Genomic DNA, 26,051 nt, shown 5'->3' with positions numbered 1-26,051 from the left:
AAAATTTTTATTTACATAACTAAGCAGTATTATGTGTATCCATGTTTCACATTTCAGACAGCCACGTAATTATTTGGATTTCATTAATATGACTATAACATTATTTTTTAAATTATTTTTCTATCTGTCTACGTATTATAACCATTTTTTTATATATACATTTTGTGCGATTTTGGCGAAATATTTTAACGTTTTTAATATCATAAACATTATATTTTTAAATATTTTGTTTATTATTTGGGATCATCTCATTTTTGTCATTTTTATTATTCATTTCCTCCTCATTTGTGTCATTTTTATTATTCATTTCCTCCTCATTTGTGTCATTTTTATTATTATTTTCCTCCTCATTTGCACTTAACTTGTTCACATGTGGTGGAAGATTCACATTTAAAATGGATTTTTCCATTCCATTAATAGCTTCTTTATCTACTTGATCATAAGATTCAATAGTATTATTTTTTTCAGATAAATGATCATGCGTTTTATTATCTATAGATGTTGTTTTGTTTACTAAATCATCGGCGAGTTTATGCAGGTTTGAAGATGATATATTGTAATGTTTAATATGATTTTTGTTCGTGATATTTGGATATTTAACTTTAGGCGCAGCATAATCCTTAGGTGTATTAAAAAAAGACTTATTAAGGACATTCGATGCCATGCTGAAAATAGAGTTTATTTTTTCGGTTTCCATTATAAGATTGTAAATATTTTTTTTTGATGAATGATTATTAAAATCCTGAAGATTCTCACAATCTCTTTTATCGTTATGGTTATAGGTTCCATCATAAATATAATTTGTATCCTTTAAATCAATTTCTGGGTCAGATGGATTATTTTTTATATTCACATTTTCAAGATTATTTTCGCAATGTGACTTTTCATTATCATTAGTATATTCTTGAGGTATTAGTTTATTAAGTGCATATTCAGAGAGTTTTTTATCAATTATATTATTTTGATCATCTCTATTTTGATTGCTTTGCCCATACATATTGTTATTATGAATTAATTTGTTTTCATCATTATTCTGAGATTGAATGTTATGCGCATAATTAATGCCATTATTATGAGGGCTAGTAGTATGCCCATGCGGCTTAGTATATTTGTTTTCCGTAAGGTGATTAGGTGAATATTTTGATTGAGTTTGTTTTATCTTATTGATATTTTGAGAATATTCGATTTTAACTTCATTAACAATGCTTTTAATATGATTTTGTAAATTTGCATTTTCTTCATCTAATATTTTATTTCTATATTTCACCACTTCCATGTTATCTGAAATAATGGCAATAGCGTTTTGTAATTCCAATATCCTTCTTATTATTTCATTGTTTGATACCTTTTCTAATTTTGCGTCAGATAAAGGATACATTTTTTACAAACAAAATAAGGATATATCTAAAATATCATTGTTATATAAATTTTAAAATCTTATTATGAAAATCAAAAACAGGAAAATAATATGTACATAATACATACACGTGTGTGTATACAGATATATATTGTATGCTGGGTTTGTATATGTTTTCATTAATATGATGTATACAAAAAAAAGTAAATATTAACAAATCTTTTAAAAATTCTGATAGTTTTATAGGGTGAAAAAAATATTAATAGTATACCCCAGCAATTCGGAAAATAGTTATTCTTAATATGTATACATATTATTTTTTTTTTCTCTAAATTTTAATTAATATATCGAAAAAGGAAAAATATAAAATGTGATTAAATATTATACAAGTTGAAAAAATAATTGGCAAATTAATAAAAAAATAATATGGAAAAAATATAGAAATATTTGAGCATGATAAAATAAATGTAAAGATACAATATTTATAATAAAGGAACATGAAAAAATCAATAAAAATATGTTATATAAAGGCTAAGCACAGGAAAATCATAAAAATTAATATGACGATTGAACTATATGAAGAATTATAAAATATTATGGACAAAATATTACATAAGAACAAGCTTTCTTTTGTATGTTTAAACAAAAGATTTTACATAACGAAATCAAGTGAAGTAATTAAAGTAAAAAGTAATAATAGTAATAATATTAATAAGAAAAAAACACGATTTAAAAATATATATATAGATTTTTCTTTAAATAAATATATAAACATCAATAGCTTAAATGTAGATAAGTTTATAAAAACACCCATACACTATCAATCATTTCGAGAATTAGTTGACACCTTAAAATGTGCAAGTAATGTAAGATTACAAAATATACATTTAGTTCGGAAAATATTAAACTCATTAGAAATATATATAATAAATTATTTAAACAATCGGGATTTATACAACGAGTTCAATAGGTGTAATGAAGACCTTTTGAATATGAATGAAAATGATGATGGCGAAAATGCGATTGTTCCAAATAACATAGTAACGATATTAATAAGTTTATATAAGCTGAAATATAGAAATGTGAATTTTTTAAAGTTGGTCGAAAATTATATTTTTATAAATAAAAACAAGTTTAAAATATCTCATATACATTTAATATTATATATATATGCATATTTTAATAGAGTTAATAAAAAATTTATAAATTCTTTACTTGTTATAATTTTAAATAACCAAAATATATTAAATTCGGATAATATATTGAATATATACACGTCTTTATTTTATTTAAATTGTAAAAATGAGACAACTTTACAATCGTTGTCAAATTATATTATATCAAATAAATTAAATTTTGACATTAATGCTATTATTTTTCTATTGAATAATTTAAAGAAGTTAAACTGTGCTAATACTGATCTTTTAGAATATTTTAGCCATCATATAATTTTAAAGTTAGATCTATTGATCCCCCAAGGGAATATCGAATATGTGGACTCGTTTTTTTTAAAACGAAATATTCAAAATGCGTTAAATGAAAATTATGATAAAATAAGCAAAAACGATGATGTTAAAAGAAATAATATACACTCCCAAAATAATAAATTATCAACAAATTTAGACAAATCAATAGATGGATACGGATCATTACATAATAAATATATTATGGAAAATAAATATGTAGATTACATATATGAATATTACAATAAGAAAGATATAGAAGATAAAAACAAAAATAAAATAAACTTACTAATGGAAGTTTTGATTTATTATAAATACTTTAAAGAAGATATATTAAAAGCTGTATATGAATATTTGTTAAATAATCTAAAAAAATTTAATAATGAAGACATTTATCAGATTTTATCCAATTTATATTTATTTAAAATAAATAATTATGAATATATTAAATTGTTAAATAAAAAATTTCTTTTAAGTATGTGTCATTATTATGTTCCATTTTATAACAAGTCTAATATGATTGTTTTTTTATTTTTAAAAATGTTACTTGAAAAAAATAATTATTGTAACATTTTTATTGATCAAATATTATTATATAAAATCAAGGAAAAAATACTTACACTAAATAAAGAGGAGTTTTTGGCTTTTCTCAATAATCATAAAAATACCAATGTTATAAAATATTTGTGTGATATTTCTTTAATTTATTATGATTTTTTATCACCACACACAAAATTAAGAACAGCATTTGATTCCAATGATGAATGTTATAACACTCATTCTATGGGCCAAACTAACTATACTGTAAACTTTGACAGAATTATAAAAAACAATGAAGAACAAAACGAAGTGAAAAAGAACGAATATTTTTTAAAATTAGGATTGACGAAATACTACAAGAATCCTAATGATGTTAATATATTGAATACACCAAAAATTAATAGCAGCAAACAAAATTCCAATGCATCATATATATTATATGAATTTAACGAAAGAAACAAATTACAATCCTATGATGAAAAATATTTATTAGATCTTTTTTATTTCTATGTTGAAATTGAATATTATGAAGGAATATTTTTATTTTTAAAAAGTTTATTTAATGGTGTGAAATGTTTAAAAAAATTTGATCCTTATATTTATTGTAATTATGAAAATTATTATTCGAAGGATGAAAAAGAGAAATGGGAAGAAAAAAATAAATTTTTAAAAAATATAGACAAGGAAAATAATATTTTTAAAAAATTCAATGCATTAAATATTATACATATTTATGAATATTTTAAAACTGTATTTTTGTCTTATGACGATTTTGTTTCAAAAAATAAAAAATTAATAAACTCGGATTATAAGAAGAGCTTGCATTATTTTTATTTAAGTAACTGCATAAATTCTGAATGTGTAAATTTGGATAATACTTTTTCACCAAATGATGAAAGGAAATGTAGCTTTTATAACAATAGTGGAAATAATATTAGCAATAATTATAATTACCACGATGCAGAAATAAAGCACTTTAGATCTAGGAATAACAAATATTTATTAACCAATTCAAAGATAAATTATATTAGCCATAAAAATAGGAATGAGGAAGCTAGTTATTTTGGAGGGAATAAGATAGCGGAGAATAATTTCAAATTATATGAAATACCCACAAAATCTGTAACCAAAAATAATTCTTATAATATTGAGGAAAATAAATTTGGAATGAACAATATTGATAAATACTATAAAAACAATGAGAGTATAAACAGCAGTGAGGTATTATTTGACCGTGACATTTTTAATATAAATAATTATATTTATAATACTTTAAATAATATATTTATATATACCCCAGTAAATTTATATGCGTTATACACTCATTTCTTTGATTCGAGAAATATATTTTTATTGTTAGAAAATATTGTTTTCAAGCTAAATTATGCAACTGCAAATTTGTTATCTTTAGTAATTGTAAAAATATTTCAATTATTAAATAATGAAGCTTCAGAAGAAAAAGTAAAAAAAAAATATATATTTTTTTTAAATTTGTTCCATGAATATTTATTAGGAAATGAAATTAATAATGAAAAATTTGAATATAAAAATGTATATAATGATAATATCGACGGATGCTATAATTTGAATTGGGAAGACAAGAGACTAATAATAGATCACATTTATCAAAATTGTATAAAAAAAGATAAAGAAATACCAGAAAATATTAAAAAACATATTGCTTATATATTGTATAAAAATAAAAAACATTCAAAATATGTAAATAATGACATAATTTTGAATGAAAATTTTTTAAGTTATTTTTGTGAATATATTTTAAAAAATGAAAATACACTGCACACCCAAAAAACAAACTTTATCAAATGTTTTTATTATACTATGCCAAATAAATCTCTATATCTTATATTGAACTCTTTGTATTTTGGGAAGAAAAATCGCAAATATATTCAATGTTTAGAAGTGATAACAAATATATTTATTTGTAGATATATTCAATATAAATATAATAGAAATGAACGTAGTACAGAAATAATGAGGAAATCCAAACAAGAAACTGGAAATGAAGAAAAAATAAAAAGGGCTGATGATAAAAGTAATAAATATGATTATTTAGGAACAGATAATGATATAAATGATGTTGATATACATGAAAGAAATATGTTCCCTTCTAATTTTAGCGCGGATTCAAATAATTTCGATTTTAGTGAATATTCTTCTTATGACGAAAAAAATAAAAAAGATGCTTGTTCCAATGATATTACTAATGGAATAAATGATAGTAATGAATATACAAACGTAGAACAAGTTGAAGATAATAATAATGATGAAACAAAAATCTATATGCAAGCATATTATTCAATAGTAAAAGTTCGATATTTTCATGAAATTCCAATAAATAAGCATATATTTCGTGAATTATGCATAAACATAGATTATATTGATAAGAAAAAATTCATTAAATTCCTTTTCTTTTTATATAAATATAATTTTGGAGAAATAAAATATATTTTAATGTTACAAAAAAAATGTGCTTTATATATGGACCTATACTATGCGCATTCAAGTTGTCGAATTATCGAGTTTCTTTGTAAAAAATTAAATATTAGTATCGATGAAAATCCCAAATTTGTACCAACAAAGCAAACATCTTATGACTATGAGAATAAGTGACGCTGAAATGTGTATACACATATGAGGAAATTTTACATGTATAATATATTATATCTTTTACAAATTGCCATATTGGGAATATGGAAATTCCTCGCTTATATGCGCTAAAACGTTATATGCTACTGTCCTATTCATACATGTGTACATATATATAGGTAGAGAAGACTAAGTCGAACTTAAAATTATGAAAATATATTTTAAAATGCATAAAAAATGAATTTGTAATTTTTTTCAATTTTATTTGATATGGCAATTTTTTTTTTAATTAAAATTTTTTAAGTTTGTAACTTATTGTTTTAAAAATAAAAATATATGTTATTTATTTTTTATTTAATTATAAAAAATATCGTGTTATATCTACTAATGAGCATTAATTCGCTATTTCGATATTTTCCTACAAAAACTATATTCCACTATTTGTATATTTTTTACTTTGTTATTCATATATTTTAAGTTATTTTGCGAAATATGGTGTAAAAAAAGTATATATATTTATTCTCATGAATTACTTAAACATTCTAAATAAGCCAGCTTTGTGTAAATGGGGCATCCACAAATATATATAATATATTATCTTATTAGGAAAACAAAAATTGTATCATAAATTTATGTCCATTCTGTTATTGGCTGCCAAACTTGTAGAATAAGAAAAGAAAGAAAAAATATTATTCTTAGGAAAAATAGTTTAATAACATAAATGATCCAATAAATCGCAATTATCCTATTAATTAAAAAAAAATTCCCCGTCCATGAGTGATATTTAAGCATAAATATGTATTTACTTGAGTCTCAGAAATACGGAAATAAAAATTGTTAATTTATGAGCATTATATTTATATGTATTGTATATATAATGATAATTTACGTATATCCAACATGCATATAATAATGCGTACAGCATAGTATACTTTTAAGTATAATGGCTATAATATTGTGTGTACGAATTGCGTACATATTTTTAATGTAGAATAGTATGGAAATAATTTTTGTTTTTAAGAATTTTATTTTTAATTTATATTTTTTTCGTTTTTACTAAAATTAGTAATTTCTGCATTATATAAAAAACAAAAAATAAATAAATGAAATAAATTGAATTAAGGAAATATTTAGGAAAATATTACTTTATTAATTTTTTATTGCATTTCCTATGTTGCATATAATAGCTATGAGTCGCAAAAATTCAAAAAGGAAATGAAAAATAAATGTAATTAATATATATACATGACTTGATAATAAATATATTTAATTTTATACTGTTTTTCTTTAAATTAGGTTACTACAGTATATGGAATATTGTGTTTGTATGTGTAAATGACGTTTATATACATTAACATTATTTTTGCTATATATTTTTTTATGTGTTATAATAAATAAAATTTTCACGAAATGAATATCGATTATATGGATGGATCAATTATAAATGATATAATAAGAGCAGATATTGAAAGGAGAAAGAAAACAATAGATGATATAATAAATTTTAAGGAAAGGGTGCCATTAGTTGAATATAATAAAAAGGGCAATGAAATATATATATGTTCAGAATACTACTTTATAAATAAAATATATATTAATGTGATATATGAAAATAATAAATTTAAGTTAAATTTTGTGGACAAAAATTATTCAAGCATTGAAAAAAGAGAAGAAAAAGAGGATCACATCTTTAAAATAGGTGGATTGGAAAATATGGAAAAGACAAGAAGCTTTGAATTAGATATAACAAATATTGAACTAGAAAAGAGTATATTTAATGAGATTGATAAAATTTCAACTAAAAATGAAGATGTAAATGATTCGCAAAGCAATAGTACCACGAAAGATGTTATATATGATGAAATCGGAGTTGTGAAATTTGACAAAACTATAAACACTTATTTAGATAACGAAATAATAAATAAAGAATTAGATGATTGGGTTCGTTATATAAAGGGTGGAGCAAGAAACAATTATATAATAGTATTAAGCGGTACATCAGGATCTGGTAAAAGTACATTAAGTTGTTTGCTAAGTCTATTTTTAAATATTAATAGAATTTTATCGACAGATATAATAAGAGAAATTTTAAGAAAATATGACACAAATGGTGATAAATATCTAAAATTTTCAACATATGAATCATGGAAATTAGTTAATAGTGATGATGAAGAATATGATGAAAATCTAAATATGAAGAAAAATGCAACAAATATAGATAACGGAATAGGATATAGTAGTAGAGTAAACGACGACAAGGCATATGATACTCATCATTATCCTAATTTCAATTTTTCAAACGGAAAAATTAGGGATGAATGTGAAAATTATTCATCCAACTATATAAAAGATAGCATTCCTCATACATTATTAAGAAAGAGATGCATTGAAAATTATTCAAAACAATGCGCCCTTTTGTTTAATTTCATCGATGAAATTATTAATTACCATATTATAAACAATGAGTCTATAATAATAGAAGGTGTACATGTGAATGCAGATTTAATAAATAAACTGAATAATAAATATCCAAATAAAATAATATACTTTTTAGTTTATATTAGTGATAAAGAGACAAGTATTAAACGATTTTCAAGTAGAACTATTGATTCAAATATGGAAGAAAATAAATATATTAAAAATATTAATTATATAAATGATATACAAAATATTTTAATAGAAACTACAAAAAAATTAAAGCATCCAATTAACTATATTGAAAACATAGATATTTATAATTCTTTGGAGCAGGCTCTTAATATAATTTACTCATCTAACTAACTCAGTTAATATAGAGAGGGAAAAAATATATATATATATGTACTAGGAAAAACGAGTATTTCGTTAATTACATTATTTTTAGGTTTTATTTGTCTTGCTGCGCTCGTGTTTGAGCTAAGCCTTATTTATTTTTATTAATTTTTTCAAATATTTTTTGCAAGCATTTGTTATTTATAACATTCCACTGTTATTCCAACTATGTTCATTTTTATTTTTCTGTATTCCTTAATTCGTCATTAAACACATATTAAAGTATTATTCAGCTTGTACATATATATATAAGCATATATGCATGTGTGTAATTTTATACTATTTTACAATTTTTATCATTTTATTATTGTTTTTTCCTATATTTTTATGAAACATGATCGTTTCTGTAATTTATTTTAATATTTGAAGTATATTATTTTTTTTATGTATTCATCCTTATTTACTGTTTTCGTTTTTTTTCCATACACATTAGGAGTGTCGTTTTATTTAAAATTATTCATCCGTTTATTATTTATATATTTTATTTATTATTGTTATTTTTTTAAATATATTTATCAGTTTTTTACTACATAGAATGTAGAATAATAATTAATTTTCATGCACATTCAGTTTTTGCTAGCTTACACCTTTTTATTATATTTTCATATTATTTTGGTGAAAAGTATAATAGTGTGTTACAATAGATTAGTGAAATATGGTTTATTATATTTTTTTCAGTTTTGTTTTATATTTATTTTTTTATATGCAAATATATTAATTCTAAGTTGCGTCAAACACATATATATATTTTTTAAAACGCCCCATAAAGGACCATAAGTAAATAAAACTAAATTAAGCTTAATTTTGCAATAAATAAAATAATAAATAATAAAAGATTCATTGAATAAATGGAATAATAAATCTTTCTTTGTTATATTATTTTTAAATACAATTTTTAATATATTTTTAATGGTTATTTCTTAATATATTAATCAGAAAAATGTATACACTTTTTGATGCATAAATATATGTATTTTTTGCGTGTACTTATAATCTGATTAAAGTGCATAAATTACCTCAACTTTAATAAGCAAATAAGTGAGATGGGGGAAAGATAGAAAATCAAAAAAAAAAATATATATATCCGTATTCACGCATTTATATTTATGCACTTGTTCATGTAATTATCTGCATAATTACTTACGTAAGAGTTTATGTGCAAATGTGTTTTTTATATATGTACTTGATGGGATAATACTGAAAGAAGAACCTTCAAAAAACATAGTAGGTGTATTTACACTCATTAGTGTTTATTACATTTATGTATCTTTTCCATATTGCCCAAAGAAATGTGTTTTGGGCTTGTTATAAAAATTATTTATTAAATGAGGAATGGTTTACTTTGTAAAATTCTATTAAAAACAGAAAAACGAAAATGCAAAAGAAAAAGCATATGAATAAAAAGAAGAGACATATAAAATCTGTGTCAAAATTTCATTGCAACCATATGCAAGATTTATTACTTAAGGAAATATATGAAGGTTATAATGATGAAAACAATGACAATGTTTATTTAGAAAAAAAAAGGCGAAAAAAGAAAAAAACGCAAAATAAATATGTAGAACGATTGAAAAGTTTATACAGTGAAGTTAAATTAGAAAAGTGTTTAAAATATGGTTTGCAAAATATAAAAAAAATAAAAAAGAAAAATTATGCAGCCAAAATAATTTTTCTGAAAATAATAGGGAATTGTTATTTCTATTTTGAGAATTATAAATCCAGTTCTTTGACATATATATTATTGTCAAAATATATGAAAAGAATTGTAAACAAAAATAAAATAGAAATATTTTATAATGCCGGTGTAATATTCACGAAATACTTTTTACAAACAAATAATGTGTCTTATTATTTAAGTGCAAAATCATGTTTTAATTATTCTTTATTATATAATGATAAAGAAAGTACGCGCTTTAATGAACTTATATACAATAATATTCGACGCATATTTAAGAAGTATTTTATAACTGACATGACTAAGAATATTATACAAGGATATAAAAAAGAAACAAATACCAACAACAGTAATAATAAAGAAATTAGTGATTTGTATAACAGTATTCATGATAAAAACAATACTCATTCATATTTGCCCTTATATAGTGGAGAAAAATGGAATGAATATAATTTTTTAGATACAGATTTTCCTCTATGCTTATATAATAGCATTGTGTTTACCGCTGATGTGTTTAATTTGCCAAAAAATAAGAAAAAAACGTATCATCGTAAAATAATGAAAGAGCAAACTTGGTATTTTAATAAAACAAACAAATTTATTGTGAAAAATAGTTTTGAGGGTATGTATGAGCAAAACGGTATGCATGGATACTATAATGATAGTAAAAAAAATTGTATAATAAGAAGGAATCCACAAAATAACGTGAAACATTCATATAATGATAATTCGTTAGAACCATTATCTTTTTTATGTAATGGTAAAAATAAAAAACTCAGCATGAATGTATACAATAATAAATATATAGATTCTTTAAAAAATAGTAATTTAAATGATAAAATATTTAATAATGCAAGTGATACTTCTAGTGATATAGAATCTGGAAAAGACAATTTTACAAATAAATATAATTCGAATATAAAGTACAATAATATTAGAGAAAAATATTCAGGAAATGTGTCTTCAGATTATGATGTTATATACAAGGGAAATAATTTATTTTACAACCATAATTTAGGGGGAATTAACAATTTGAGCGTAGGAAAGAATATGAAAAAAATATATAAAGGATATAAGATGAGTTTAATAGATGAATATTCCGATGTTATAAATAATAAAAATAAGGACATTGGAATAATAAAAGTTCCCAAAAATAAATCATTTGTGGATTTTTTTCGAAGCATGTATGAAGCATCTTTGAAAAATAAATTTGATGTTGTTCTTAAATTTTACGATGAGCCTGAAGATGAATTAAATTGGATGAGTAAAAATGGATCAAATTCTGGAATAAAAAGGGGAAGAAAACGGAAAGACGAAAAAGAAAATTATATGAAAACGCTAGGGGATGATATTCATGATGTACCTATTGAATATAATAATGGAAAAAATATGAGTTCATGGGAGTCGGAAAAAAAAAATTACACCGATTCGTGTAGTGAGGAAATAGATTCGATTGTAATTAATAGGAATGATAGCTTATGTAACTATAATAACTTTCAGAAAGGTTTTCAAAGAAATATGACAAATATTTATGATAATAATATTTTGAATAGAAAAAATGAAAATGTGATAAAAGGAAATAACGGTTATAATGAATTTGTTCACCTTATGAATTTATATAAAGAAATAAAAAACGAAATTAATTATATTCGGTGTAATTATAATACCATGGACAATAATTTTAATGACAAAAAAGAAATAGAGGAAATAATTGTAAATAATATTAATAAATTCAATAAAAAAAGAATAAGAGACAAGGTGAAAAAATTAAGTCTTTATAATAATTATACGCTCTCTGATGCTGCCGATAAAATGATAGATAATATCAACAGTCTATTTGTTATAAAAAATTATTCAAAATTTTTAAAAAGTATAAAAAAAAATAACAACATTAGTCATATATATTATTTATATGAAAATATGTATGGAATAGATAAATTTGATCATATTAACAGTAGTAATATATTTAATATATCTCATTTTATTATCGATATATTTTTATTAAAAAATATTAAGGAAAAGGATTATTTAAAAAAAAAAATAAAAAAATTAAAGTATTCATTTAAAAACATTTTTCAATTTAATAGTTTACCTGTACATTTGAAAAATATCATTAATGATTTATCTACACACAATAGTAAACAAATTAAAAAAAATGAAACTGTAGATAATATATATATTCAAAGTTTACTGAAAAAAAGGAAAAAAGAAACAGATATAAAAAATGTTTCGAGTGATTGTAATGATGGAAATAGTAATAATTCTAAAAAGGGTGTATCAAAAGTAAATGAAAATAGTTATATGGGCAATATCAAAAAAAAAAAAAAAAATTTTAAGAGTGGTATGATGAATGATAGTAACAAAACTAATGAAAATAATCTAAAATATTACTTGAATAACAAATCTGAAATTGAGAATGAATTACAACTAATTATAGAAAAGAGGAAAGATGGAAATTCAGTAAATCATAGTATTGAAATAAGCGAGCAAGTTATTAATATAGAAAATGAGCATAATAATATTAATTGGGATGATAAAAATATTTTAAGAAATGATTTGGAAAGCCTTTCAAGTAGTTCCACTGGTGAATCCCATTTTAACAAAATTCCTAAAGTATCATATAATTACAATATGGAAAGAGAGAAATTATATATTGATATGAGAAAAGAAAATAATGATATGTTTGATGATATAATAGATTTTTATGAATTTTTTAATTCATCAAATGTTAGTTATTTTACTAAGCATCGAATTGAAGAGATTACATTGATATTATTTTATCATTATTGTAATAATAATTATGGTTTTATGCTAAAGGATTTTTTGCTAAAAATATTTATTTTTTTTACATACAATAATATTATAAATAAAAAAAATATTCATGAATATCCAAGTTTTATAAAATTATATGGTTTATATTTATCTAGTATTAATTGTGACCCCATAAAGCACTTTTATCACAATATTGAAAGGGATACAGAAGAAATAAATAATTTTAGAGAAATACATAAAAAATACCGAGAACAAAAAAGTATAAATTTTACTTATGGAAATGATTGGACATCTACTGATGAAAGTGAACTAAAATCTGATGATTATATAAGCGTAATATATTGCCATTTATGTATGCTACAATTATTATATAAATGTTATTTAAAGAAATTACACAAATATACATATTTTCCTAATATGAATTTAGAAAATATTATAAATAATACTTTTGAAATTTTAAATTGCCTATTAATTAGACATAGCTATAATAAACAAATTGGAGAAATAAAATCACACGTTTTAATTATTTTTTTACAATTTTTATATATTAATTCAAAATATTATTTTAAAAATGTTACATTTTTTCTTAATAAATATGATATTAACTATTTAGTAAAGAGTGAGCAAAATAATTTCTATAGTGCTAATACGGAGGAAATTGATAAGTTTGTTATTTATAAAGACATCGCAGAGACTGTGCCTGGCAATGATGGAACTGACATTGGACAAGAGATATCTGAAGAGACAGTTGGGTCGATCAGATGCGAAGATGAACTAGAAAATGAAAAAGACGCAGAGGAGAAACAAGAAGTAGAAGCAGAGAATGAAACCGAAGAGGAAAAAGAAATAGAAGAAGAGGAAGAAATAGAATCAAAACAAGAAATCGAAGAGGATGAAGAAGAGACGGAAAAGGAAGAAAGTAGAGGAGAAGATAGCCAGATGGAAAACAATATATGCGAAGAAAATGGCATAGAAGATGATGAGGAGGGCTATAATAATTCAGGAAGTGGTGATAAAAACAGAGAAGAATCTAATGATATAAATGAAAAGAATAGTAGTAATTCGAGAAGTATTGATGAGGGTAATAATAGAAGTAGTGACGAATATATTGATGACCAAAATGGAAAGAGGGACAATGAAAGGAGCGAAAAAGGGACGGATTATAAAATCATGAATCAAATTGAAAACCGAAGTGAAAAAATAAGTAGCACTAGAAGTAGCTCGAAAAGTGATGAGGAGAACAGTGGAAGAAGTAGTGAATTTAGTAGTAACGAAATGAGCTATTATATTAAAGAAGCAAATAGTTACAGCAATGAGGCTAGCAAAAGCAACGAAGTAAGCAATAGTAGTAGTGTGCTAAGTGTAGAAAGAAATACAATAAATTGTGATAGTAGCGAACATGTCTATAATAAAGATTTTGCAAAAGAGAACATTATTATGGATAATATGAATTATGAAATGACAAAATTTGAAAAATTTCAAAAGTTCATAACACGGCTTGATGAAAATATAAATATAACATTTTCGTCGTTTTTAAAATGCTATAATAAATGTTTTTTAATATTAAATTTAGGCATTCACCAACATGAGATATTAAGGAAAATAATACGTCGAAAAATAAAAAAGATAAAAAACTATTGTAATAGTTTATATAGTATATTAAAAATAAAGAAGTTACCAATTAACAATAATTATAATTTTGTACTTGATGAAATAAATTATAATCTGCTTAATAAAAATATTTTTTCAAAACCATCTTTTTTTAAAGTTTTAAAAGAAGACAAATATGTTTTTGAATTGTATAAATATGACAGCAGTAATTTAAGAAATATGTATGAAGAGAATAAAAATAAATATGGCAATGGAAACCGTAAATATATCCCAGATGAAAATAATTTGTTTAAAATATTACTATTATATAAAAATACAAAAAGGGATAAATACATGAGAAAAAAAGTAAGTATTGCTAAGAAGCGTTATATCGTATTATTGAACTCTTATGAATATATTAAAAAATTGATATGCAATGAATTAAAAAAAAATGATATTTTAAATTTATATAAAAGAGCTAAATCAATTGATGAAAACTTTAATTCAAGCATTGATTATCTCCATTCCTTATTCGATTCGCGTTTGTGTTTTCTATTTTTGAGTTATGAGCTTCAAAATGTTATCATTGATTTTTTGAAAGACTCTATAGATTTTATAATTTCTGGTGTTGAAAAAGATGCTGAAGTAGATGAATTTAGAAAAGTAAGAAAAATATGTGTATCTAAGGGAATACATAAGGATAAGTATAAAAGAAATCGAACTGATAATATTATGCGTTTTTTTTTGGTTAAAAAAATTATGAAAATTTACAATATAATATTTTCATTTTTTTATTTACGCCTTAATTCATTTTTAAAACATAACGCAAATAAGTTATACAAAATTATTGGGAAACGGGTGGAAAATGTTTTTTCTTATGATGACAAAGATACTTGGAACACTTTGAACATGTTCAATTTTATAAATTATAGGTATGGATGTTCATACAATTTTTTAAATGAAATTTTTACTTCATTCCATATTTTTGTAAATAATTTGATAAAAGTTGATGTATATATTCAATTAGACAAAAAATTAATAGGAAAAAAAAAAAGCGTTAAGAAAAAATATAATTTGTATAATTATCATCCTGGTGATAATGATGCATACAAAAATATGAAGACAGCGCCTATGGATTATAACGAAATACCGAAATACCCCAAAATGAGAAAGAATAGCTGCAGAAGTAATATGTGTGAAAAAAACAAAATAAATGGTGTTTATTTTAACAAGAATAGAATATATAAAATAATAAATGAAGTGAAGAAAAATGTGACAATAGGAGGAAAGTTCAAAATTAAAAATGATATATTAGAGAAAAAAATTGGAACAAAAATAAACAAATATTTCGGTTTTTTTATTAAAAATAAAAATTTGAAAAAAAAAGTTATGAACAAATTTGACAATACATATAGAGCACATGAATTATATGTGAAGCCAAAAAATAATAAACCAAATAATAACAACTATACTTCATTTGATTTTGTAGAAAATGCTGTTAGTTATATGAATAACGCATATAATAACAACAAAAATGTGAATATTCAAAAAAAAAAAATCATGATTAAAAAAAGCATTAAGAAAGATACAAATGTGGAAAGAAAAATCTTCAGTTTTCTAAGGGTGTATCCGAGGTTTCACTTATACATAAATAAATACAGTAATGGTAAATATGAAAAGATAAATTTAAAGAGACGAAAAATAAAAAATATAAGTAGAAAAGTGGGAAGACGAGGAAACAATAATATGTACATGCCGCAAAAATTATGGTCTAATAAATCATTAATTAAGCATATGTATAAAAGTAAAACAATTATTGATAATTATAATAAATTAAACAAACTGAAAAAAAAATTTAAAAAAAAATTAAACAATATTAGTCTTTTTAAATATATACCAATAGTTGATAAACATGGTAGTAAAATATATAGTTCTTTATATCGGACATATTCTCATATATTATTTATACTTATTTCAATATTATATATAGAAAACTATAACATTTTACATATTCGAAAAAATCATGACTTATTTATGAATAACGATATATATAATACATATTATATATTTGTGCACATTTCAAGTAGTATTATATTATTATTATCATCCCCTTTGCGTACATATCTACACTTTAATCCGTCTGTTGGATCCAAGAGGATAAATATTTCAACGAAAAGAGGAATAACTAGAAGCATGAACAGCCAAAAAATTTATAGAAATGAATTCCAGAATAGTAACATATCAATAGCGAAAGATGAACAAGAGAAGAAAATAAAAGGGCATATGGAGGAATGTAATATATATGTAAACACTTTACTGTGTTTTAGCTATACTAATATTTTATTGATATCTAAAAAGGGAAATAATAAGGGAAATAAAATAAAAAGAAATAAATATATATACGCATTTTGTAATTTAATAGAAAATATATTACAAAATGTTATGTTTTTTTATGAATTGTATAATAGTGCAAAAAATGGAAATGATATTTTAGAAGTAGATGATAATTTTTCAAAGTTAAATAAAATGTGTAAAGAAAATAACTTAATAGAAAACTATATTCCCATAAAAAATGCATTAATTTTTCACTCATTATTTAAATATATAATACCAGACAAATATTGTAACTATTTCAATATAAGGGAGTCAGAATTATATAATATGAAAAAATGCTCACTTAATTTATTTTATTTTTCTTTAAATATATTATTAACAACATTTAACACAGATATTTCTATAAATATAGAAAGGTGCTTATATAATATTAACTATTTTTGCTATGAAAAATTATATTATGAAATAATTTTGAGTAATGTAAAAAAAGTCATAAAAGGATTAAAACTTGATAATAGAAAATCGTCTTTTAATTGTATATATTCATGTGTGTTGTATTATTTGCATAAATATGGAAAAAATTGTACCAATTCATTAAAGGTGGAAACAAGCCATAACAATATAGAACAACGAAAAAAAAATGATAATAGTAATTGCAGACCTCAAAAATATTCCCAATTACAAGATTCAGTTTCTTCACTATATAATAAAATAAATGAAGTAAATAATATATTGCACGTGTATAAAGATAATAGCATAAACGATGATGAAAGTGATGTAGGACGTGATGTAAAAGGCCAATCCTATTTATGCACATATGGGAAAAAAGAAAACGCAATTTTCGATAATGCTAATACTAATTACGGCTGTAAAAATGGAATACATGAATTAAACAATAGAGAAAAGATGAATCGAAGAGAAGTACTTTCTAAAATAATATATGATATGGTTGAACCATATATTGATATAAAACATATAGAAGTGTATAACAAAATATACAGAAGTCATGATTCTATTAATAGTCTTATTAATATTTGTTTTTCGTTTTTATTTAATAATTTATTATTTTTAAAACCAGTTTATCCTTTTGATATTCCATCTAAGGATAAAAATGAAAATGAAATAAATGAAAAAAAAAATAATAATAAAATAACAAATTATAATTTTGATATATTTAATATCAAAATGGATAAAATGAAAGCATCAGAATTATTTTTATCGTTATACATTCATAAATATATGCATAGCATTTCTTTGGATATCAAAAAGCTAGTTGATTATAACATGTTTATGAACTTATTTTTTTGGATGTCAAATAAAATGCATACTACAATTAATCATAGGAATTATGTTTATCTCAATTATTCATTTTATAATGTCTATTACAAATTTAACGAATACAATGTTTTGCAGTTTCTGGTAAATTTCAAGAGGTCCAAAAGCGAAGGAAAGGTAACCAAAAAATCAATGTCTGATGTGCATCTTGCCACTTATATAGTTATTTTTGTTATTTTTTTGTCAATTCATTATTATGGCTTTTCTTTATCAAATTTCATTTTTTGGCATTGCATTATGTGTCTATATGTGTGTCTATCCATTTGTTTGTTTACTCATTTCCTCAATTTTCTCTTTATTTTATTTTTTGACTATTAGGAATTTATGATGTCGTTTGTGAAGATGTTTGAAAAACTTATTTCTCTAGGTAGCGATTTAAGTTCTGATTTTGCAGATCCGCTAGCATATAACGTATATTTGGATTATATGAATGATTTGTTTTTAAATGATGATTATTACTATGTATGCTTTTGTGACTATATAAAAAATACGTATATAGAAGAAAATGATTTGAATCGAAATGAATTTGAATTTTTTATGACGGAATTAAATGAATTAAATCCATTTAAAATAGGAGAGGATGTGAAGAATAAAATTCATGAGGGTTTTGGAATGAATTACCTAATTTTAGTAGTCAAAAAAAAACTGTGTGAAGATATTTGCAAGTATAAAAATATTTCTAACGATACCAATAATATATTAGAAGATTTAGATCATGTTGATATAAATTTAGATTATAAAAATGAAAACATATATAATTTTGAGAATAAAAATGATTTAATATGGGAATTGAAGGAATTACACGAGGAACAAAAAAACAAAAAAAAATTAATGTTCAAAAGTTTTAAAAATAGATATAAGATTAAAATAAAACTAAACAACAACCCATACTATTTTAAAAATATATATAAATATTACAGAAACAATTTATTTATTTTAATTAACAAAAAGAATATAGATTATTTTGAAATAATAAAGGTTATAAATAAAAAGGGATATAATCATTTTAGTAACATGTTTTTTAGTTACTTTATACATATATTGAGTGAAGTAAAATATGATTACAGTAGACAATACAATTTTAATATTCAGAAAATTATGGATAAATTAAATATAGGTTTAAAGGCGTCTTTTTACAATAATAAAAATGTAATGTTATATTATTATTTATTTCAACAGTATTTTTATTTGTACATATTTTCAGAGTATAAATATTTTTCTGAATTGGTTTGTTCAGAATATTTTTTACTAAACTTATCTATGAAGTCAGTAAATAACTCACTATACAATACAGATGCATATAGAATATATTGTTTTTTGAAATTTTTGTATATTAAAAATATATTAAATCATACAGACACGCTTTTAAATTTTTTGATTTATATATATTATAAATATTTCTGTTATCATTATAAAGAAAAAGACGAGAAGTTTCCTCATTTTATTGACATGTTTTTAAGTATCCATGAGGAATCGTGTAATAGCACCCTTTTGTTCGCTAACTATAAATCAAAGGAGATAAATTTTGAAGCAAATCTGGAAAAAGGAAGTATGGTTACAAAAAATGGGTTAAATAGTTATATTGGTGAAATTATAAAAAATCCAGAAAATGAATCAAACCAGGATATATCTACAGAGTCAAATCCAGCTTACGAATTCAAGCATAATGGTAGTATGATTACAGATTCTATTTCTAATATGTATAAAAATGAAGATATAAATAATGAAGAGAATGAAAAGGAGAACGAAGAAAAATATGTTAAAACCGATGAGAGGCGAAATGAATATAGTAATGCGAAAAATTGTAATTTGGTTTTATTAAATTCTCAGGATAGATTTATAAATATATTGTTTTATAAAATATTAATAAATTTTATAAAATCAAAAGTAAATACATTGAACTCTAAGTATATATTTGATAATGCGAATTTTTATATTTCGTCTTATATTAAATATTTGCTTTTTTATACATTTGAAAAAAAAAATAAAGTTTTTGGTAATGCATTAAAATATAAATATTCCTTTTATAATTTTAAGGCATTAAAAAAAAACTTAAAATTGTGTCTATATATAAAAAATTTATATTTAAAACAGGACTTGTTCAATAGTAATATATTATCCTTCTTAAATCTAGAATCGAATAGAACAAAGAAAATAAAATCAGCAAAACGAATTTCAAAAAACATGAAACAAGTTAGAGGTGAATCAATTGATGATTTAGTTCAAAATATAAACATTTATAAAAATAATAGCACTATTTGCAAAGCTGAGGAGTTTAATTTTAATGATGAAAATGTTATAGAAAAAATATCTGAGAAAAGTGAAGAAAAATATAATGAAAATAAAAATGTTTGTAATGATAATAGCGAGGAAAATAAACAATTATTAAATATACTTGGGTGTATGCAAAATGAAAAAAAATACAGAAAGAGATTAAATATAGAAGATGAAAATGATAATGATGATGTACATATGACAAATAAAAAATTGTGTATAAAAGAGGAAAATATAGAATTCGACGGCGAAATAAAAAATATAGGAGATGGAAAAGATGAACATAAATTGAATCCAACTATTGAGGAGAGAAAAGAAAGCGAAATAATGAAAGCGAAGGAAATTATATCAGGGCAATCAACATATATAGCAGATATTAAAAAAATTAAAATAGAAATCGAGGAAAATAGTAAAAGTGTGGATTATATAAATGCTGATAGTGAAAAGGGGAAAGGAAATGGACATAATGGCGACTTATCAGACAGTACACCTAAAGAAAGGGATAAAGAAAATTTAAATAAAAAAAAGAATGAATTCAATATAGGCAAGATAAAAATAAAAACTGAAAATGTTAATGAGATAAATAAATCACTAAGCAAGTTTAATAAGGGAGATGTTTTAATAAATTTGTTTTTAGAAAAAAAAGAAAATGTACAAAAAAATATATCAATAAAATATTATGTTAAAATTTTTAATTTTTATTTAAAAAATAGAGTTCATGAATATTATATAAATTCATTAGATTTTTCAAAATTTCAAGATAAATCAATTTATTTGGTATTTATATTTTTAGGGAAATTATTTAATTTCTTTGCAAATTCACTTTTATCATATATTGATGATGACAATTTTAAGGCATATAAAAAAAACAAAATTATAGTTCGAAACAGAAATAAAACTGATCCGGATTCACTTGAAAAATATTATTCATATGAATATCTTCTTTTGCATTTTATTCTAATTTCGATTTGTAACTATGCGGATACCTTGTCTTTTTTATGCATGAGTTTTATGGATATTAGTCACCTGAGGAAAGATGAAGAAGAGAGGGAATTTGAGGAAGCGCAAGGGGTAGAAGAAAATAGGAGTATAGAAGAAAACGAAGAAGCCCAAACAGATGGAGAACAGGATAAGGAATGTGATTCATGTGATAAAGAAAATTCTAAAGGAATAAAAAAAATAGAGTTGATGAAAAACTTGAAAAATTTAACGATAAGAAATTATACTGATTTGTGTGAATCTAACAATTTCAAAAAAAATATATTTACTTTGAAACCGAGTTTTTTAGATACAAATATTTATTACATGTTCAGAAAAAAATCTATTGATATAATTAATAGTGATAAAGAAAGTGCAAAGATTATAATACCTATATATAAATTATTAGTAGCACGATTAAAAATATGTTTATACAACCCTACATATTTTTTCATTGCTTCTTTATTTAGCTATAAATATGATACAAAGTTATCAAACGTTTTATTAAATTATATCAAGAGCAGTGATTTTAATATTAAAGACATTAAATATTATATTTGTGAAGAAAATAAAATGGAATCACAATCAGAGTTCCAATGGGATAAACATAAGGAAATTAATAATAATGAAAATTCTAAATGTTTAAACGCATTGAAGGAAAATGATTCTAGAAAAGACAATAATAATTTAGCTAATATCACAAAAGATAATCCCCATTCTAATCGCGAGCAATTTGGAAGTATAGTACGTGGGCTTTTTATGAATATGAAAAAGAGAACCTTCAAAGTGGCATCCTTATGTCGTGGTAATGATAAAGAAGTAGATACATCCAATTCTGAAGCATTAAATAGTTACAATAACAAGAGTATAAATATGAATGCCCCAGATTATGTAAATTATTATAATAATTATCATGAAGATACTGATTTTAATTATAAGAATATACAATGTTATGGAAATCCTTCAAATAATACCGAAAGCGATGATGCTGTAGATAATAAAATGGAATTATCGAGCCAAACGCATGGTGAAAATTTTGCACTAAATATATTAAATATGAATAAGGAAAATTCAGCATCACCTGATATCAATAAAAGCAATATTAATATAAGAAACGAAACAATAGATTTAACTAAGGATATTGAAATAGATGGAAATAAATTAAGAGAAGAAGGAACATATGATATAACAAAAGTAAAAGTGGTAATAAATAATATTGTAATAAAATATAAGGATGTTATTAATGATATAATTGAAGGATTAGATTTTATATCAGAAAATAAAAATTGTGAAAATTATAATTTTCATGCTGCTTATCATGCATGTACATATTATTTTTTGCGAAAAAATTATGATAAATGCATACATTATATGAAAGTTTTTGTTATAAAGGGAGCATTTAAAGTTTGTAAAATCGATTCAATATACCCAGATTATTACAATTTATATTGTAAAAGAATACAAAGACGTGAGTTTTGTATAATTAAATATTGCACTCTTATTTTAGAAGTAAGTAAAAGTGTTTTAACAAATCTTCTGTTAAAAATTAACGATAACATATGCTTAGAATATAAGAAATTGCAAGGAAATATATGCTCTGATAATTTAAATGTCGAAATTAAAAAAATTTTATTAGAGGAAAAGTTATTAAATATTAATAAGGATGAACAAAATAAGGAAAACACGAAAGAGTCAAATTTTGGTAATAATATACCTGACCAAGTAATGGATGATAAAATTGATACGAATATAATTCAAGACGATAGTAATACAGGGAAAGTGAAAGAAAATAACGATGAAATAAATTCCCAGAATAAAGATACAAATATTGAAGAATGTGACACTAAAGAAAACAGTATGAACTTAAATGATAAAAACAGTAGTGATGGAGTATATTGTAAAAAAAAAACAGAAGACTATGAAAACGATCAAAAAGAGAATAAATTATTAAGTAAAGAAAATAAATGGGTGTATTTAGGTTTTGAAAACTTAAACCATTTAAATGAAATTTATGATGTATTAAAAATATTATTTGAAATATATATACATATAGGCAAAAAAATAAAAAGATTTAACGACTTCAAAATATTAGAAGATGCTACAGCTATATATGGATATAATATATCAATTGTTAATGTCCTTTTCACACTTATTATTGAGCACTTATGTTTTATTTTCGAAGTTCTATGTTATTTTACACCACATGTATTAGTATATCCAATTATTTTACTCTTTGGAAGTGAGCTAACAAATGATGATAATCTTGAGGAAAGTATAGTTATTGACAACAATTCTCACTCGAAAATTGAAAACAAAAATAATAATAGTAACAATTATTTTTACTTAAATAAAGCAGCGCATAATGAAGAAATAATGTACAATAATAGCGCATGTGCAACCATGGACTTACGAATTTTTAAATTGTTTAGAGAATTTATAGCAAACAAATCCGCAATTTTTCCGTCTGATTTATCTACAAAAATGCATAGTGTGTTTTTATTACTATGTAAGAAATTGTTATATTATCAAAATAGTGAACAAGACATGATAAAAAACATACATAATTATCATATTAAAGGAAATAAAAAAAAAAAAAAAAGTGTAATGAAATTTGTTACAGACGCAATGAATAATCCTTATAAAACCAAACTTTCAGATTTTCTAAATTTAATGAAAAATCGTAAATTTTTAAATTGTAAAAGTTATATAAAATGTGAAAATATTAAATTTTTATCAGGTAAATTGGTTTATAATAGTAAAGATACTGATATAAATAAAAATTCTTCCGAAATTATTCAATTAGATGTTACAAGCGAAAATAATAACAATCCAAGTATAGAAAACACACTACCTACTTTGGGTAATACAACGAACAATTTAAATAATAAAGTGAATTCAGATTTATTGCAAAGTAATGATTCACTAACTATAGAAAAAGATAATGAAATTTCTATGTACTATATTAAGTTGCATAACGATATGAATATATGCTTATATGACGACTTTGATATTTTTAATGAAATTCGAACCAAGAACGAAGCATTAAATTATGTCAATTCAATGCTAACAGATAAAAACCTAGGATCGAAAAAAATGGATAATAGTAACTTGAAAAAAAAGAAAACTATGGAATCGTCTATTACATATGTTAAGAATTCGATACGAGAGCGAGACTTAAGAAGATTAAATAGGGAAAAAAGTAAAACTTCGTAAACAGTGATAAACGCAAGATGAAGATTAAGCTATATATGTTACACTAATGCATAGATGGTAATGTTTTAATAGGATTGAGATTTTCCTATATATATTTATTTATGTTTTGTCTTATTTAGTGTTTTTTTGTATATTTTACAAGTATATTACATATTTTTTAACGCTATAGAATCAATCATTTTTACAAATTTTTAGTAATACAAATATATATGCACATATTACATATGTATCATATACTTATTAATTTTTTTTTGTGCTATTGTAATCCGCACATATATATGATGATATAATATTTTGATTCTTTTTCTAAGTTTTTTTTGTTATAATATCTAAATTTAAAAAATTGGCAAAATAAAAATATTTGTAAATATTTACATATGCATACACATGTATATATATACAATTTTATGTATTAAAAAAAAAAGTATATTTATTTTTGGGGTGGTCTTATATTTTAATTATTGAATATATATAATAAATAACATTTCTTAATATGACTACAAATTCTATTTCTTGAAGGGTAAAAAAATTCTTTCACAACTCTTATATATTAATAAAATACAATTTGTGTTCCATTATTATCGATCTGTCAAAATCTTACTCTCTCTCTGGTCTTTGTGTTTGGTTAAATTATTTAGCTATCCAATTATTCAATTTTTTTCCTAAAGGAACAACCCTCTGTTAATTTGCATTTTCCCCCTGTTGGTTGACATAACATAATATTACAGCTGCATTATGAGGAAAAAAAAATATGTATTTGTGCAATAATTTATTTAAAAAATAATATCAATAAGTTTAAGCAAGTATATATTATGCATAATGCGTGATATATAATATGCTGAATATACAGATGTTGTGCGCATACAAAGTGTTGCATATTAAAGAAATAACTAAATAATCATTGAGCTTTATGCTTTACCTTCCACATAATACTACATTTTGTGCATGACTGAACAAAGTTGTGATTTGAAGACATCCTGGGCATTTTACATCCATAAAATATGAATTGGGGCTTGGAATTAATCTCTTTAATTTATGTTTCTTGGATTCTTCAATTGGATCACGATTTAATAAATCGACATTCATTTTGAGTTATAAATAT

General features: G+C 22.6%; 5 protein-coding genes across 5 annotated transcripts; 3 read left to right on the top strand and 2 right to left on the bottom strand.

Annotated features, from left to right (window-relative positions):
* Nucleotides 1–217: 217 nt before the first annotated feature.
* PBANKA_1407200 (conserved Plasmodium protein, unknown function) lies at nt 218–1,378 on the bottom strand (the record flags this gene model as incomplete). Its single annotated transcript, XM_034567392.1, has 1 exon — nt 218–1,378. The coding sequence occupies one exon, from the start codon at nt 1,376–1,378 to the stop codon at nt 218–220; it is 1,161 nt and encodes a 386-aa protein (XP_034423894.1).
* A 575-nt stretch (nt 1,379–1,953) lies between these two features.
* On the top strand, nt 1,954–5,991 carry PBANKA_1407100 (conserved Plasmodium protein, unknown function; the record flags this gene model as incomplete). Its single annotated transcript, XM_034567391.1, has 1 exon — nt 1,954–5,991. One exon carries the CDS (start codon nt 1,954–1,956, stop codon nt 5,989–5,991), a length of 4,038 nt encoding a protein of 1,345 aa, XP_034423893.1.
* A 1,386-nt stretch (nt 5,992–7,377) lies between these two features.
* PBANKA_1407000 (conserved Plasmodium protein, unknown function) lies at nt 7,378–8,748 on the top strand (the record flags this gene model as incomplete). Its single annotated transcript, XM_034567390.1, has 1 exon — nt 7,378–8,748. The coding sequence occupies one exon, from the start codon at nt 7,378–7,380 to the stop codon at nt 8,746–8,748; it is 1,371 nt and encodes a 456-aa protein (XP_034423892.1).
* Nucleotides 8,749–10,153: 1,405 nt separating this feature from the next.
* Nucleotides 10,154–24,949, top strand: PBANKA_1406900 (conserved Plasmodium protein, unknown function; the record flags this gene model as incomplete). The annotated part of the gene is made up of 2 exons (XM_034567389.1): nt 10,154–18,601; nt 18,803–24,949. 2 exons carry the CDS (start codon nt 10,154–10,156, stop codon nt 24,947–24,949), a joined length of 14,595 nt encoding a protein of 4,864 aa, XP_034423891.1.
* A 646-nt stretch (nt 24,950–25,595) lies between these two features.
* Nucleotides 25,596–26,035, bottom strand: PBANKA_1406800 (40S ribosomal protein S27, putative; the record flags this gene model as incomplete). Its single annotated transcript, XM_034567388.1, has 2 exons — nt 25,596–25,677; nt 25,869–26,035. 2 exons carry the CDS (start codon nt 26,033–26,035, stop codon nt 25,596–25,598), a joined length of 249 nt encoding a protein of 82 aa, XP_034423890.1.
* Nucleotides 26,036–26,051: the final 16 nt, after the last annotated feature.

Source organism: Plasmodium berghei, assembly GCF_900002375.2.
Source record: "Plasmodium berghei ANKA genome assembly, chromosome: 14".
NCBI lineage: Eukaryota > Apicomplexa > Aconoidasida > Haemosporida > Plasmodiidae > Plasmodium > Plasmodium berghei.
Note: the sequence above shows the minus strand (reverse complement) of the source record. Positions and strands in the feature narration are given on the sequence as shown.